Source organism: Jatropha curcas, chromosome 10 (assembly GCF_041381405.1).
Source record: "Jatropha curcas cultivar XTBG-Jc1 chromosome 10, XTBG_Jcur_1.0, whole genome shotgun sequence".
NCBI classification, from domain to species: domain Eukaryota; kingdom Viridiplantae; phylum Streptophyta; class Magnoliopsida; order Malpighiales; family Euphorbiaceae; genus Jatropha; species Jatropha curcas.
The window spans coordinates 7,293,010-7,305,006 of NC_143160.1; the positions used below are offsets into that span (position 1 = coordinate 7,293,010).

General features: G+C 30.7%; 3 protein-coding genes across 3 annotated transcripts; 1 reads left to right on the forward strand and 2 right to left on the reverse strand.

Annotated features, from left to right (window-relative positions):
- Positions 1-515: 515 nt before the first annotated feature.
- LOC149493001 (uncharacterized) lies at positions 516-1,300 on the forward strand. Its single transcript, XM_089715681.1, has one exon. The coding sequence runs from the start codon at positions 616-618 to the stop codon at positions 1,204-1,206; it is 591 nt and encodes a 196-aa protein (XP_089571807.1). The 5' UTR covers positions 516-615; the 3' UTR covers positions 1,207-1,300.
- A 2,169-nt stretch (positions 1,301-3,469) lies between these two features.
- Positions 3,470-5,196, reverse strand: LOC105640683 (uncharacterized). The gene is made up of 5 exons (XM_012225065.4): positions 5,017-5,196; positions 4,866-4,936; positions 4,372-4,475; positions 3,949-4,003; positions 3,470-3,830 (listed from the first exon to the last, which is right to left on the reverse strand). The coding sequence occupies exons 1-5, from the start codon at positions 5,098-5,100 to the stop codon at positions 3,749-3,751; spliced, it is 396 nt and encodes a 131-aa protein (XP_012080455.1). The 5' UTR covers positions 5,101-5,196; the 3' UTR covers positions 3,470-3,748.
- Positions 5,197-5,875: 679 nt separating this feature from the next.
- Positions 5,876-6,948, reverse strand: LOC105640784 (flavonol sulfotransferase-like). The gene is given in 2 exon segments (XM_012225177.4): positions 5,876-5,967; positions 5,970-6,948. Coding segments are annotated over 2 exon segments (1,059 nt in total). The 5' UTR covers positions 6,937-6,948.
- Positions 6,949-11,997: the final 5,049 nt, after the last annotated feature.

An 11,997-nucleotide genomic window follows, 5' to 3' on the forward strand; every position in this document is an offset into this window, starting at 1 on the left:
CTTTTAAAAGGTTAGTTGTTCATCCTAGTTCAATTTGTGTTTCATCAAATTGTTAGCACCTCATAGATACATATAGGTAAGAACAAGTAATGAAATATGGAATTGTTTGAACCTTTTTTTCCAACAGAATTTCTAAATAAAAGAAGAATGTGCTCGTCTGATGCAAAAAGCATTGACCCAAAACCTAGCCATTAGTCACTTTCTTCAATCTTCACCACAATACTCCAAAACAGAAGTTACTTTTCACTAACCAAAACCATGCAAATATATGAGATTAAAAGGGCTACTATGTCCTTGAAAGTTACAGAATCCCTACTTTTCTATTTTGCCTAATTGGGTATATCCTCTTTGCATTCTTCATGGTAAAAATTCTTTGTTATTTTCTCTCTTATATTGATTGTTCAGTGTATCCTTATACATAGCAAACATCAAATTGTAGGTCCAATTGTAAAGGCTATAGATGATAGATCTAAAATGCAACTATTGGTAGCTCAAATACATGAATGACAGTAAAAATACTTGCATAACAAGAAACTCTTCCTCTTTGCTGCTAAAGTATTGTCTTTAAAAGCCCTATTTTCCATCCTTCTAGTTCCTCCTCCTTTAGCTAGTTCTATGCTTATGGATCCAAATGAAATCAAGGGACTCCATTGTCTACCTCATGCAAGCTCAGCTCAAAATCTTCTTACTCTTTCTCCTATGACCAACCTAAACATGCAAAGAATCGAGTCCCATACAAATTTCTCTCAAAATCAAGAATCCACTTCAAGTTTCTTCACCAGATCGTTCTCATCCAACTCCACAATTCATTTCCCACTCCATATATTATCTCCAAACACCTCACCTCTTAGCGCAAATTCGACTCTAAATGAAACAAGTGATCATCAAATGGGAATTTCCCATGAGAGAAGACTCAAAAGGATGATATCCAACAGAGAATCTGCTCGAAGATCACGTATGCGCAAGAAGAAGCAAATCGAAGAGCTTCAATGCCAAGTTAATCATCTGCAAACCATGAATCATCAACTTTCGGAGAAGGTTATCCATTTATTAGAGAGCAACCACCAGATCCTGGAAGAAAATTCCCAGCTCAAGGAGAAAGTTTCTTCCCTTCAAATTGTCCTGTCCGACCTGTTGACACCTATGAGAAATATAGAAGAAAGCATATGCAACACCAATCATCTTAGAAGGGAAGCTTCGAATTAATCATTCTATCATCACTATCATATATGCATCTCTCCAGGGGACTGAATATATTGTATAAACTAATCTTAGTGTAATAAACTGAGTTTCTAATTCAGCTTTTACTTTTTTGTCGTGATAAGGTATTATTACATTGGCCAATGCCACTTTGTTCATTAATATTATAATTACACTTACTAGTTAACACCTTTCTTGGTGTGTTAGAGAATTTCTGAAGTAAAATAAAATAGATATTATATGAATATGACTACTTTCCTGTTAGATGACATTTTCTCACAGATTCTTTTGAAAGCCTGGTTCAAATGAGATCAAATACATATAGGAAAAGGAAGAAAATCAGGAATAGAGAGCAAGTACATAGTGCAGTAGAACAGGAGTTATATAATAACTACAATTATACCAGTAGAACCTGAATAAGAAATTAGCTTGCTACCATTAGATTACCAACAATATGGTACATCGTCATATTGGATATGAAACTTTTCTTGTTATATCTTTGTACGATGAACATAATATATATTTGTAACCCAGATAGTTGGTGGGACATTAAGATAAAAGACAGTTTTGTTTATACAAATATATCTGTAATTAAGATGGTTTATTATTCTCTCACAAATAAAGGTCCCACATAATTTCACCTGCACAGATCCCTCTAATAAATAATCCTAGCCTGATACCTCTAACCAATAACATTAACCTTATTTGCAAATCCAAAATTGCAGTGGATGCATGCGCAATGTGAAATTAAAACGCTATGTTTCATAAATTTGCTAGGAAAAAAAGGAGGCTTTAAATGACTTTCCATGCCAATGATATTCATCTTACAAATTTTTTTAAGGAGGGCATGTAGCTTAAAATTCTAGGATAGTTCATTCGTAAAACCCCAAAAGACTTGGTTGGCAAAATGCCATCACCAAATGAATTCTTGGTTATTGCTCAAGGCATCCACACCAGTATGGAGTTGCAAGGAGCAAACCCAGAGAACAAGACCCTAGAAAGACACAACTGTATTCATCAATACAAGCTTGAGCTGTTCATTATATGTCTACATAAAGTACAATAGTTCTACTGCCCAAGCAGGCATTTGAAATTCATTCTTGCATCATCACTGTCAGAGGCAGAAGGAGGGGGTGGATGAGGTGGCCACCGCCCCTCCTAACTACAAATTTTTTTTTTTGCCCTGAAAAATGTTTTCAAAAAAAAATTTTTTTTTGGCTCCCCCTAAATTTTTGAAATTTGTTTTTGCTCCAGTAAGTTTGATTCCTGGCTCCGCCGCATACAACATCACTCTTGAGACTATATGACTCTTAATTAGTCTTCAAAGGTGATAATGACAATAACAAACTCAAATTCAAAATGAAAAAAAAAAAAAGGAAGAAAATGTCTTCATAAAACTCACTTTATTTCTATAGACCTATCTCATAAGGAGCCTACAAGAATTAGGGTTCCACCTGTTGTGCACTTTCCACTTAGTTAGAAGATAGAACTCATTTTCCAACTCCTTTGAGTACCTTTTTATCTCTAGTCAACTCCTTGTCACTAGACATGACCATGATTCCAAAACTGCTGGTTTCGGTTTCAAAACAGCAGTTCCAATTATAAGAAAGGTGGACGAAACCGAACAACTTTTAGTCAGTTTCAAAACTGCCAGTTTTAGTTCCACTCCGGTTTGAAATCAAAATTAAATAATCTTTTTTAAATTTTTTAAAATTCTTAATTAGATTTGTAGCTTGACTAAATACTAATCATAAATAGTACTATTGAAAAAGACTAAACCGATTTAACAAAAAGTATTAAAAATTATTTTAAAAAATTATAATAGAACAAAAAACAAATTGGGAATTTCTTTGAGAATATACCGCCGGTTCCAATTTTAAAAAATGAAGAACTAAAACTGAATCATAAATACACGATTTCAATTATGATTCAAAACCAGGAACTGTTGACTACGGTTTGGTACCAGTTTTGACCATTTCAGTTCCAGTTTGAAACCGAATCGTGGTCATGCCTACTCATCGCCAGACCAAGGATAAAAATTAATGCAATAAAATAAATTGCCCCAATTAGAAACTCACTTTGAATATAGAATTAATATTTCTTTCTTTCCATTAATAATTCCTATTTCACTCGACTAATTGCTATTTAAGTAATTAGTGACTTCTAGGTTGGAGAACGCTAATACTAATTGCTATTTAAATAATTCATATTATGCTCGGTGATCAAGGCCTAGAAACATACATCTTCAAATGATTGAAAGGAAGAACGCTTGGTTTAAATTGGGAGGAAGAATGCATTGCTTCAAGATATATCACCATCCATCTCCCCCATTTTTCATTTAACAATTACCAAGTTCATTGACACTAATGAACAAATAATTTCCACTTCTAACACCAAGATGGGAAATTAGAAAGAAATTTTGGTTCAATTCTTCTATACTTTGTCTAGATCATCCATATATAGTTATACACAATATTCCAGTAGCGAGGACATAAGAAACTGTGTAATCAACATTTACTTGGTGGTAGCTTCTCATTTGAGATGCTGGTCAGGTTTCTGATGTTGAACCAGCATTGCTCTGTTCCTTAAAACTGTTCACTGGGTCAGCGAATGATCGAGTGGAAGGCCATCTAGTCAGAGAAAGAAAGACGGGCTTGGTTTAGGTGACAGCATATAAAATATCAACTATCGAGTGGTAGGATTCCTTTTTTATAAAAATATTTTTTTGTATTTAAGAATTGATCCTACCTGCTTGACATTATAGTCTCATCGTCTATTGTTATTTTCTCATCAAATATGTTTCCTGAAAGAAGGAAAGGGAAAGAAGAGTTTGAGGAGATATGTTCATAATCATGATGATAGGTTGAACTGTCATCGGAATAATTTATTATTAAGACTTGAGAGAATTTATGTATAACGCTACCTCATTGCTATATACAGAGAAATCTATCCAAATCAATTCAAGTATCATACTAAAAATAGTACTTGGACATAAGCTTGGTAAAACAAAAAGGAAAATTACTACAATCACCACAAGAAATGAACTGCTTAGCTGGAACAATGCAACTAGAATGAACAAGACATAGAGTCAAAAGACATTGGATCACTTATTTCATCAATTAGACTGTCAAATTACATAGAGCAAGGGAGAAAGTAAGAATAAGTGTTCACCTCCATAAAAATTTTTCTTAGAGAAATATTTTGCCATCAGCCGGCTGGTGTAGTCAGCTTCATATTTTCTGTACTTGTCCATGTTTTCTACACTGTCAAGTATCCTAACCATGGGGAAAATAAACTGCGGTAAGACTATCTAATATTGTCAAGTAGAATCATATATACATAGAAACTGGTAAACAACTATAAGAGACAAGTCTTGCCAAAGAAAAAGGGCAAAAAAAAAAAAAAAGTAACATATTTTTGAGAACCGTGAGATCCTGAAATGCTTCCTGGCAAACTAAACATAGGTAATAAATATAACATTTTAAATCAAAAAGAGGATTAAGAAACTAATAAAAATAAGGTTGAAGGGTAAGGCTTCAATTCGAAAAAAAAATCTCCCTTTTCTTAACCTTAAAACATAAATCCCTCTCTTAAGGACAATCTCAATCGAAGATAAACGCATATAGAGAGAGAGAGAGAGAGAGAGAGAGAGAGAGAGAGCTTACTGAAAATGGGCCAAGTCAGGGTTTTCGTGGAGGACATCGGCGACACCATTCTTAGCAGCACCATCTTCAACCTTACACATACCACCAAAGACTTCAAACCAAATCAGTTCATAAAGTATAGAACATATATCAGCAAAAAAGAGAGGCTGACCTTGGGAGAAACCAGTGAAGTGGGATGAGTTGCTGAATTCTCAGAATTGGAGGCAGCGGGCGGCGATGTTGGTGGTGATCCCATTTTTCCTTCTTCTTATTACTTATTACTCAAATTGCCTGAGACAGCTTTGCTATCTCCTTCTATCAGACCTGCGCGTACGTGCAGTGACTCATTAAATTGGGAACGACGACCGCTTGCATGGTGTACGACATCGTTTCAATTAAGCAGCGGATAGATTTCTTATATGCTATCATTTAAACACGCGGTCGTTCGACGGCCGCTTGTCTGTCGTTCATGCATACAGCATTTTCCTAATTTTAGGCTCTTCGTAACCTATCCAAACTGACTTAAATCTAACTAAATCCATAAAAAAACTGTGGTTTTATAGTTACGTTTTGTTTGTTTAAAAATTATCGCTATGTTTAGTTCAACCTAATCAATTATGTAATAAAATGAAGAATTGATTATGTAATAAAATGGAGATTACGTAAAAAATTATATTATATTATAATTCAATCTATTTAACAAAAATATATGAAATTATTGTAAAAAAATTAACTTTTTAATAATTATTTTTTATTTTATTACATGACATTTCTTTCAGCTTACTAAAGAAAATACAAATATGTCTCCTGCAAAGATAACTGCAATGTAAAATATGATGATAAAATTATGCATCGGGTCATTTATAAATATATAGACTATATCGTGCATGCAGAAAAAGGTTCATCTAGTGTAAGAAATACTTATATAAGATCGTTCTTATAAACTCACTTCCCAATAAAAAAAAATTCAAAAACCAAACAAAGAAAGGGAAATAAATTATTCTAAGATTTTATAAAGTAATTAAAGAAAGCTAGTTCCAAGGTAAATCACTTGGAGGGCACTTGGGCATCATTGTTAAGCTTGAACCCATAAGTTTTTCCTCCATTATCACATCCAAACGGTTCCCATTTCAGGCGTCAAATAATTCTCCCAATCTCCGACCTTACCTTTTCTGAAAAAAGCATTATTGTCAATAGGAACTGATGCACTTGAATGATATTTTCCATTTTTATTCACCTCCAAATTACTCATATTCTCAAAACTACACATATTTACAATCTTTTGCACCACCTCATTTTCTTCTTCCTCTATAGTAAAAGGGTAATCCATGAACTCCGCCAATGTCTTTACGTAAAAATACGTATCATCCTTCATTTCCTCGTATTTCAGGAATAATACTTTCTCGGGAAACTCTAATTTGGCTTTCCAATAACTTAAAACATGATCCCAATAAGGTCCGTTGGTTACAATTCCTTTGCAAAAAAGCTCAAACGCTTCTTCCAAAGGAATTGGTTCATCGTTACTATACATGAATATTTTCCCAAGAAAAAACCACAGGGAAATAAACACATCTTTTGGGTCTCTCCATATATAAACAATTTTGCAACCACAATCAAGAATTGATTTTGGCAAAGAAGTATATGGAATATGTGTACCCAGAAGAGGAATTTCAATAATTTTCTCCATTTTATCATATTCCAAGAAAGGAATGCACTCGTGTGGTCCTTTAGTGTATAAAGGGCTAGTATTTGTTGAAAGATCGAAGCTTAAACGAGTAATAATAGCAAAAGCCATAGATTTAAGCCATGTGGTTCCAGTTTTCATGAAACTGGCTAAGATTATATCTGTAGGTTTAGCTTTGAAGTTTTCTTGAACAGAAAGGACTCCTTCCAAGATGAAATCCATGTACCAAAAACCCTGGTACTGGTAAAAATCCTCAATAGAGTTTGCCCAATTTTTTTCTCTTGGTAAAGTTGACATCATTTCTTTGTATCTATTAATCGGAAGATCTTCAGTTTTCTTGATTGTCTCTTCATCATTTTTTTCAAGGTCATGGATTTGAAGAGAAGGTGATGATGAAGAGGACTCCATAGCTATAACTAAAGCCAAGAAAGAAAGAGAAGGTTATTTTGACAAGAAAGTGGAGATGACTATATATATATATATATATATATATATATATATATGTACGTAACTGTAAAGCCGTTGTCGGTCTTCATGAAAAGAAACTTCTTTGCTTTGACAAATGACTTCAGAATTTCACTATTAGACAAATGCTTGGACTTAAGGATTGACAAATGTTTATTTATATCTGGTGCAAGCGGATCTATTTTGATTTTGTTGAATTTTAAATCTTGGGCTTTAAGCCAAATTGTGTTAAACCATTGGTTACAGGCAAAAACTAGTTTTGGTCACAATTCAAGCGTTATGCATTTTATTTTTTCGTAAAAAAAAAATAGTTAATATGAATTCTGCAAAAATATTTAGAATAATAATTAAAAGGAAACAAATCATGAATTTAAAAAAAAAAAATGAGAAGAAAATAAATAACTTTAGTTATAATATGTCAAAAAAAGTTACTAATTAGATTTCAATAGCTAAACCAACTTGGAATGACATGGCTAAGAGAAGCCATTTGCATAACTGAGATTTTTAAAGCTGCACACACAGAGAGGATCTTAGTGTATGTTGGCATCGCATTTGTATTTTTGTAATCCATAAATTATTTGACATAGGCTCATGGTTTAATTATTTATTTTGTGTTTGAAATCCATTTTAATTAATTAATATTAGCCACGTAAAAAATTGGCTAATGGAAGTTCTTACTGAAGCAAAAGTTTATAATTTCACCAACTGGTCATAAGCTGCCCGGAAAGGAAGAAACGAAGGGAAAGGAGTGTCGTAACCCTTGGGCTACCGCTAATAGTTTGTTTGGCTTTTCATGCAATACATGCGACATCAATAAAAATGGTACGCCTGCAATTGAGGGTCTTCGAAAAAAAAACACCAAATAAGAAAAGGAAATCGAAAACTTTTGATACAAATGGTAAATTTTTTACTAGAAAACCAAATTGGAAAGATTTGAATTTTGATATGATAAAAAGTGGTCTTTATACATGGCAATAAATCACTACTATTAAAAATTAATAAATGTATTTATTTACACTCCATATTATTTTTATATTTATTGAACCAGAACCGGTCCGACCGCTTTACAGCCTAATTCTAATTTGTCTATGAAACATACACCATAAAAAAAACTGAATTTTCATCAGAAAAGAAATAGTTATTGCAATTCGTGGGCTTTACAACTTACACAAAAAAAATGATTACAAAGTTTTTTTCCAAGAGTTTGTGATTGGGCTCAGTAAGGCTGTTTAGGCCTTTTCAGTGTCATTTTGCATCAACTCGACCCAATTGAACATTCTGCGGGGGAGAAAAAAACAAAAGTTCCAAACAGCTGGAGTTGGAAAATTTTGTTGGTTAGCTGATTCCAAATTTGACTTCAGGCTGTCCCACAATATCTCAATTAGCGACTTTTGGCCTCAGGCAAAAAGCTACTGCAAACAGCCAATAGAGTACTTCTCTTTTAATTTTTGCATATATAATTTGTATAAAATATTTTTAGAATTAATCCATATTTGGCTATAAAAAAAGCCTGATTTTTTTTTTTAATTTAGCCAATATTTTTAATTTTATTAATTACTATCTCAGACGTATTTTTTCTTATCAATTACAGTTCTTGTTCAGGGCTTGTTACTTTGTTTTTTATTTGGCTGTTGGTAACTCCACAATATGCCAACTTACATTTACGTGGCTATTTTTTGTGTCATTTATTATTGCTTGTAGAATCTCTAAATTGTAAGATTGCATTGTTGAGATAATCTTATTTTCATCTCATTGCAAACTTTAAAGAATTTTGTACAGTTATATAATTAAAGGACCGACTCTTGATAAATTCTTTGAGAGCAATTCGCACCATCAGCGATCCCAAATAGTACTTCTTAACATATTAGGTGTGTTTGTTTTTATGATTAAGCCTTTATATATACTTGCTTGTTTAGTTAATTTTGTTTGAATTATTCAAATTGGCAAATTGGTAAATTCATATTATAATGTTTAATGAGTTTTTTTTTTTTTTTTTTTTTTTTTTAGAAAACTTGCTTAAGTTAAAAATAACTTGAAAAGGAAAGAAAAGGGCTTGTACCAAATTGCATTGAAGAGGGTTGTTGTCAATGCTTTCAAAAATAAGGAAGTGATACTAAATAAGTAATTAATTAATTAAAGAAACAACTTATTTGGCCTTTCCATGAGAAGTATGGCTTTTGGAGACTTGAACAAGAGTACAATAGACATAGAAACTTTCTTTCTTAATCTTAATCTAACAAGGGATGTGTGAAAGTTACTCAACATTATGCATGTTTCATGGAGGAGACAAATCACCGATTACTTGATTGTGACATTATCAAACAAGATAACACAAAAGTGCTAAATGCATGGAATATGCTTCTTCATCCATCTATTATTTTATCACAACCCTCGTAAATACGCAAATTTTAATTACAGTTTAAAATCAAAAATCATTAACCATTTAGGTTCAATTTAAAATTAACCCGAGTCATATCTAATTATATAACCAATACACATAGAAGCCACTTGTACTCTCACTGTTAAACAAAATTTTTTATTCACTTTTGAAAATAATTTTGTTATAAAAGGGAAAAGACAACAAAGAAATAAAGAGGATGTTGTCCTTTATGTAAAGCAAATGGACATTGTGGCGGTTTCTTTTTTAAACATCTCCAGCTTAATTGTTTTATGAATAAATAAAATTAAAATAAAGCTAAGCACTAAGATTTTCATAAAAAAAATCCCTAACTCAAACATTAAGATTAAGGTTGCTGAATTATGATAAGGAAATTAAAATTAAATTTTGTAACTCTTTTAGCAAAATCAAATAATTCTTTTGTAAATAAATAAAATTATAAAAGTTAAAGGTTTCAGTGTATTTCATCGAAATTTTCATAATTTTGATAAAAAAAGAACGTTATATTTTATTTCGTGTAATATATATATATAAAAAATTCTTTAAAAATCAGTTGGTAAAATTTTGCTTAGTACATACATTGATATCAAATCACTTTCAATTGATCATATCACTTTTTAATTAATTAATATGCAGACATATAATTATTATTACATAAAATATAAAAATATTTAATATTGAATTGAAATTATTGTTATCGGCAATCATATCACACGCTCTCTCTTTTCTTTAGCTTTTTTTACCTCCTCATTGCCTCCAAATACCGACAAACTAAGAATATAAATAAATAAATAAATCGGTGGCGCGCACATTAGCAAAACGGACGCCAAAAAGACACCTGTGGAGCTAATGGAGACGTGATATCACGTGACACCGAGTGCTGATCCCGAAATTTCCGTTTTCATACTTTATCCTATGCGGAGAAGACCACTGATCTACTGTGTTTCCGTCTAATAAGCTGCTAGCTTTAATTCTCGGCTATTATTATTGGATGAATGCTCTAATTTCTCCAATCTCTTCTTGCAAACGTTCATTTTCGTCTCAACTCTCAATTTGCACGTATCAGCTCACAATTCTTTCTCTCGAGCTTAATAATGATTTTTTTTTAAAAAAATAAGGCTCAATTTAAATTTATCGTCCATATTCAATTTGCTTAAAAATTAATTTTTTTGTTAAATTTATCACTTAAACTTACACCAATAAAATAAAATGTTCAGTTTTTAAAAAAATGTTTTTTATAGTTTTAAATATTAAAAATTACTTAAAAATTTAAAATTAGAACATAAAAAATATTTAAAAAATATAATAATAATAATAATAACAATTTTACATTATTTGATTTAAAAAAAAATTAACAAATAATTTTAAAAAATTATCGAATGATGCGATTATATTGAATTCGATATCACTATATGCACTTACCGTTAGTTTATGTCTTGATATACAAAGTAGAGTAGAAATATTATTAATTAGAGCTATCGTTAAAATTCTTATTAGATAAAATTTTGAAATACCAATTAAATTTGTATTTTTTTAGTGGTTAACTGAGAATTGAGTATCTCTAAAATTATTTAAAACTTATCAAAAAAATTAGGAATGATATCTTCTAATCCAATCTATATTTCACGTAAAACATATTATTTGATCCATAAAATATAAATAAAATTATAATTACACTTAAAAAATTATTATAGATTTCATATGACAAAAATCAAGTTTATTCTCATATTAATTGAAATCGATTGTATAAATGATCTTTTTCCATTATCTGTTTTCATGTGATATATTATATATTCATTTTGGGTATATATAGTATTTTTATATATAGTAACATATCCTATGGATTTCTTATGTCCATGTTGTTGGAATCCGTTGATAATTTTCATGGCAAAAAAAATATAAATTATTTTAGGATGATTATTTTATTTTAAAATATAAAAGCATCTTCAATACAATTATGGATTTTGGCTAATGTGTCTTAATAACTAAAAGTCGTAGACAATGATATGGTTGAATGTGTATCTATAGATGTTAAATTTTAAAAATGACTCTAATGCAAGAAATTTATTTCGGCGTAAGAAAAAGTTTGATAGTAAATAAAAAAGAAGGCATAAAGGACAATCAAAAAATAAGAAAAAAAGAATAAATAGGAAAAACAAAATAAAAAGACGAGTCACGTTATTTAATAGACCCTCTAAGAATAAAAAGCATAATGAACAATATTACCTTTTTTTTTTTTGACACATCAGACTAAAAGATTAAACAGACAATACCATTGAAGGAGGATTTTATTTTTAGCTATCAAATTTTCAGACGTGGCAAATAAATTAAAGCAATTCGTGGTTGCATTTGAGATGATTTGAGACATTTTTAAGTATTTTAAGGAGTAATAAGTAATTTATTTTTTAAATTTTACCCTTATTTATATTAAATACAATAAATATCTTTACAAGTTATCATTAGTTTTAAGATAAATGATAATCTGATTAAACTATCCTTAATTTTATTATAATTTAGAAGAATTAATTATTTCTTTAATTATCATATAAAAACTTTAAAAAATCTATATTTTAAAACAGAGGGAGTAACGAATAGAAAAGATACAA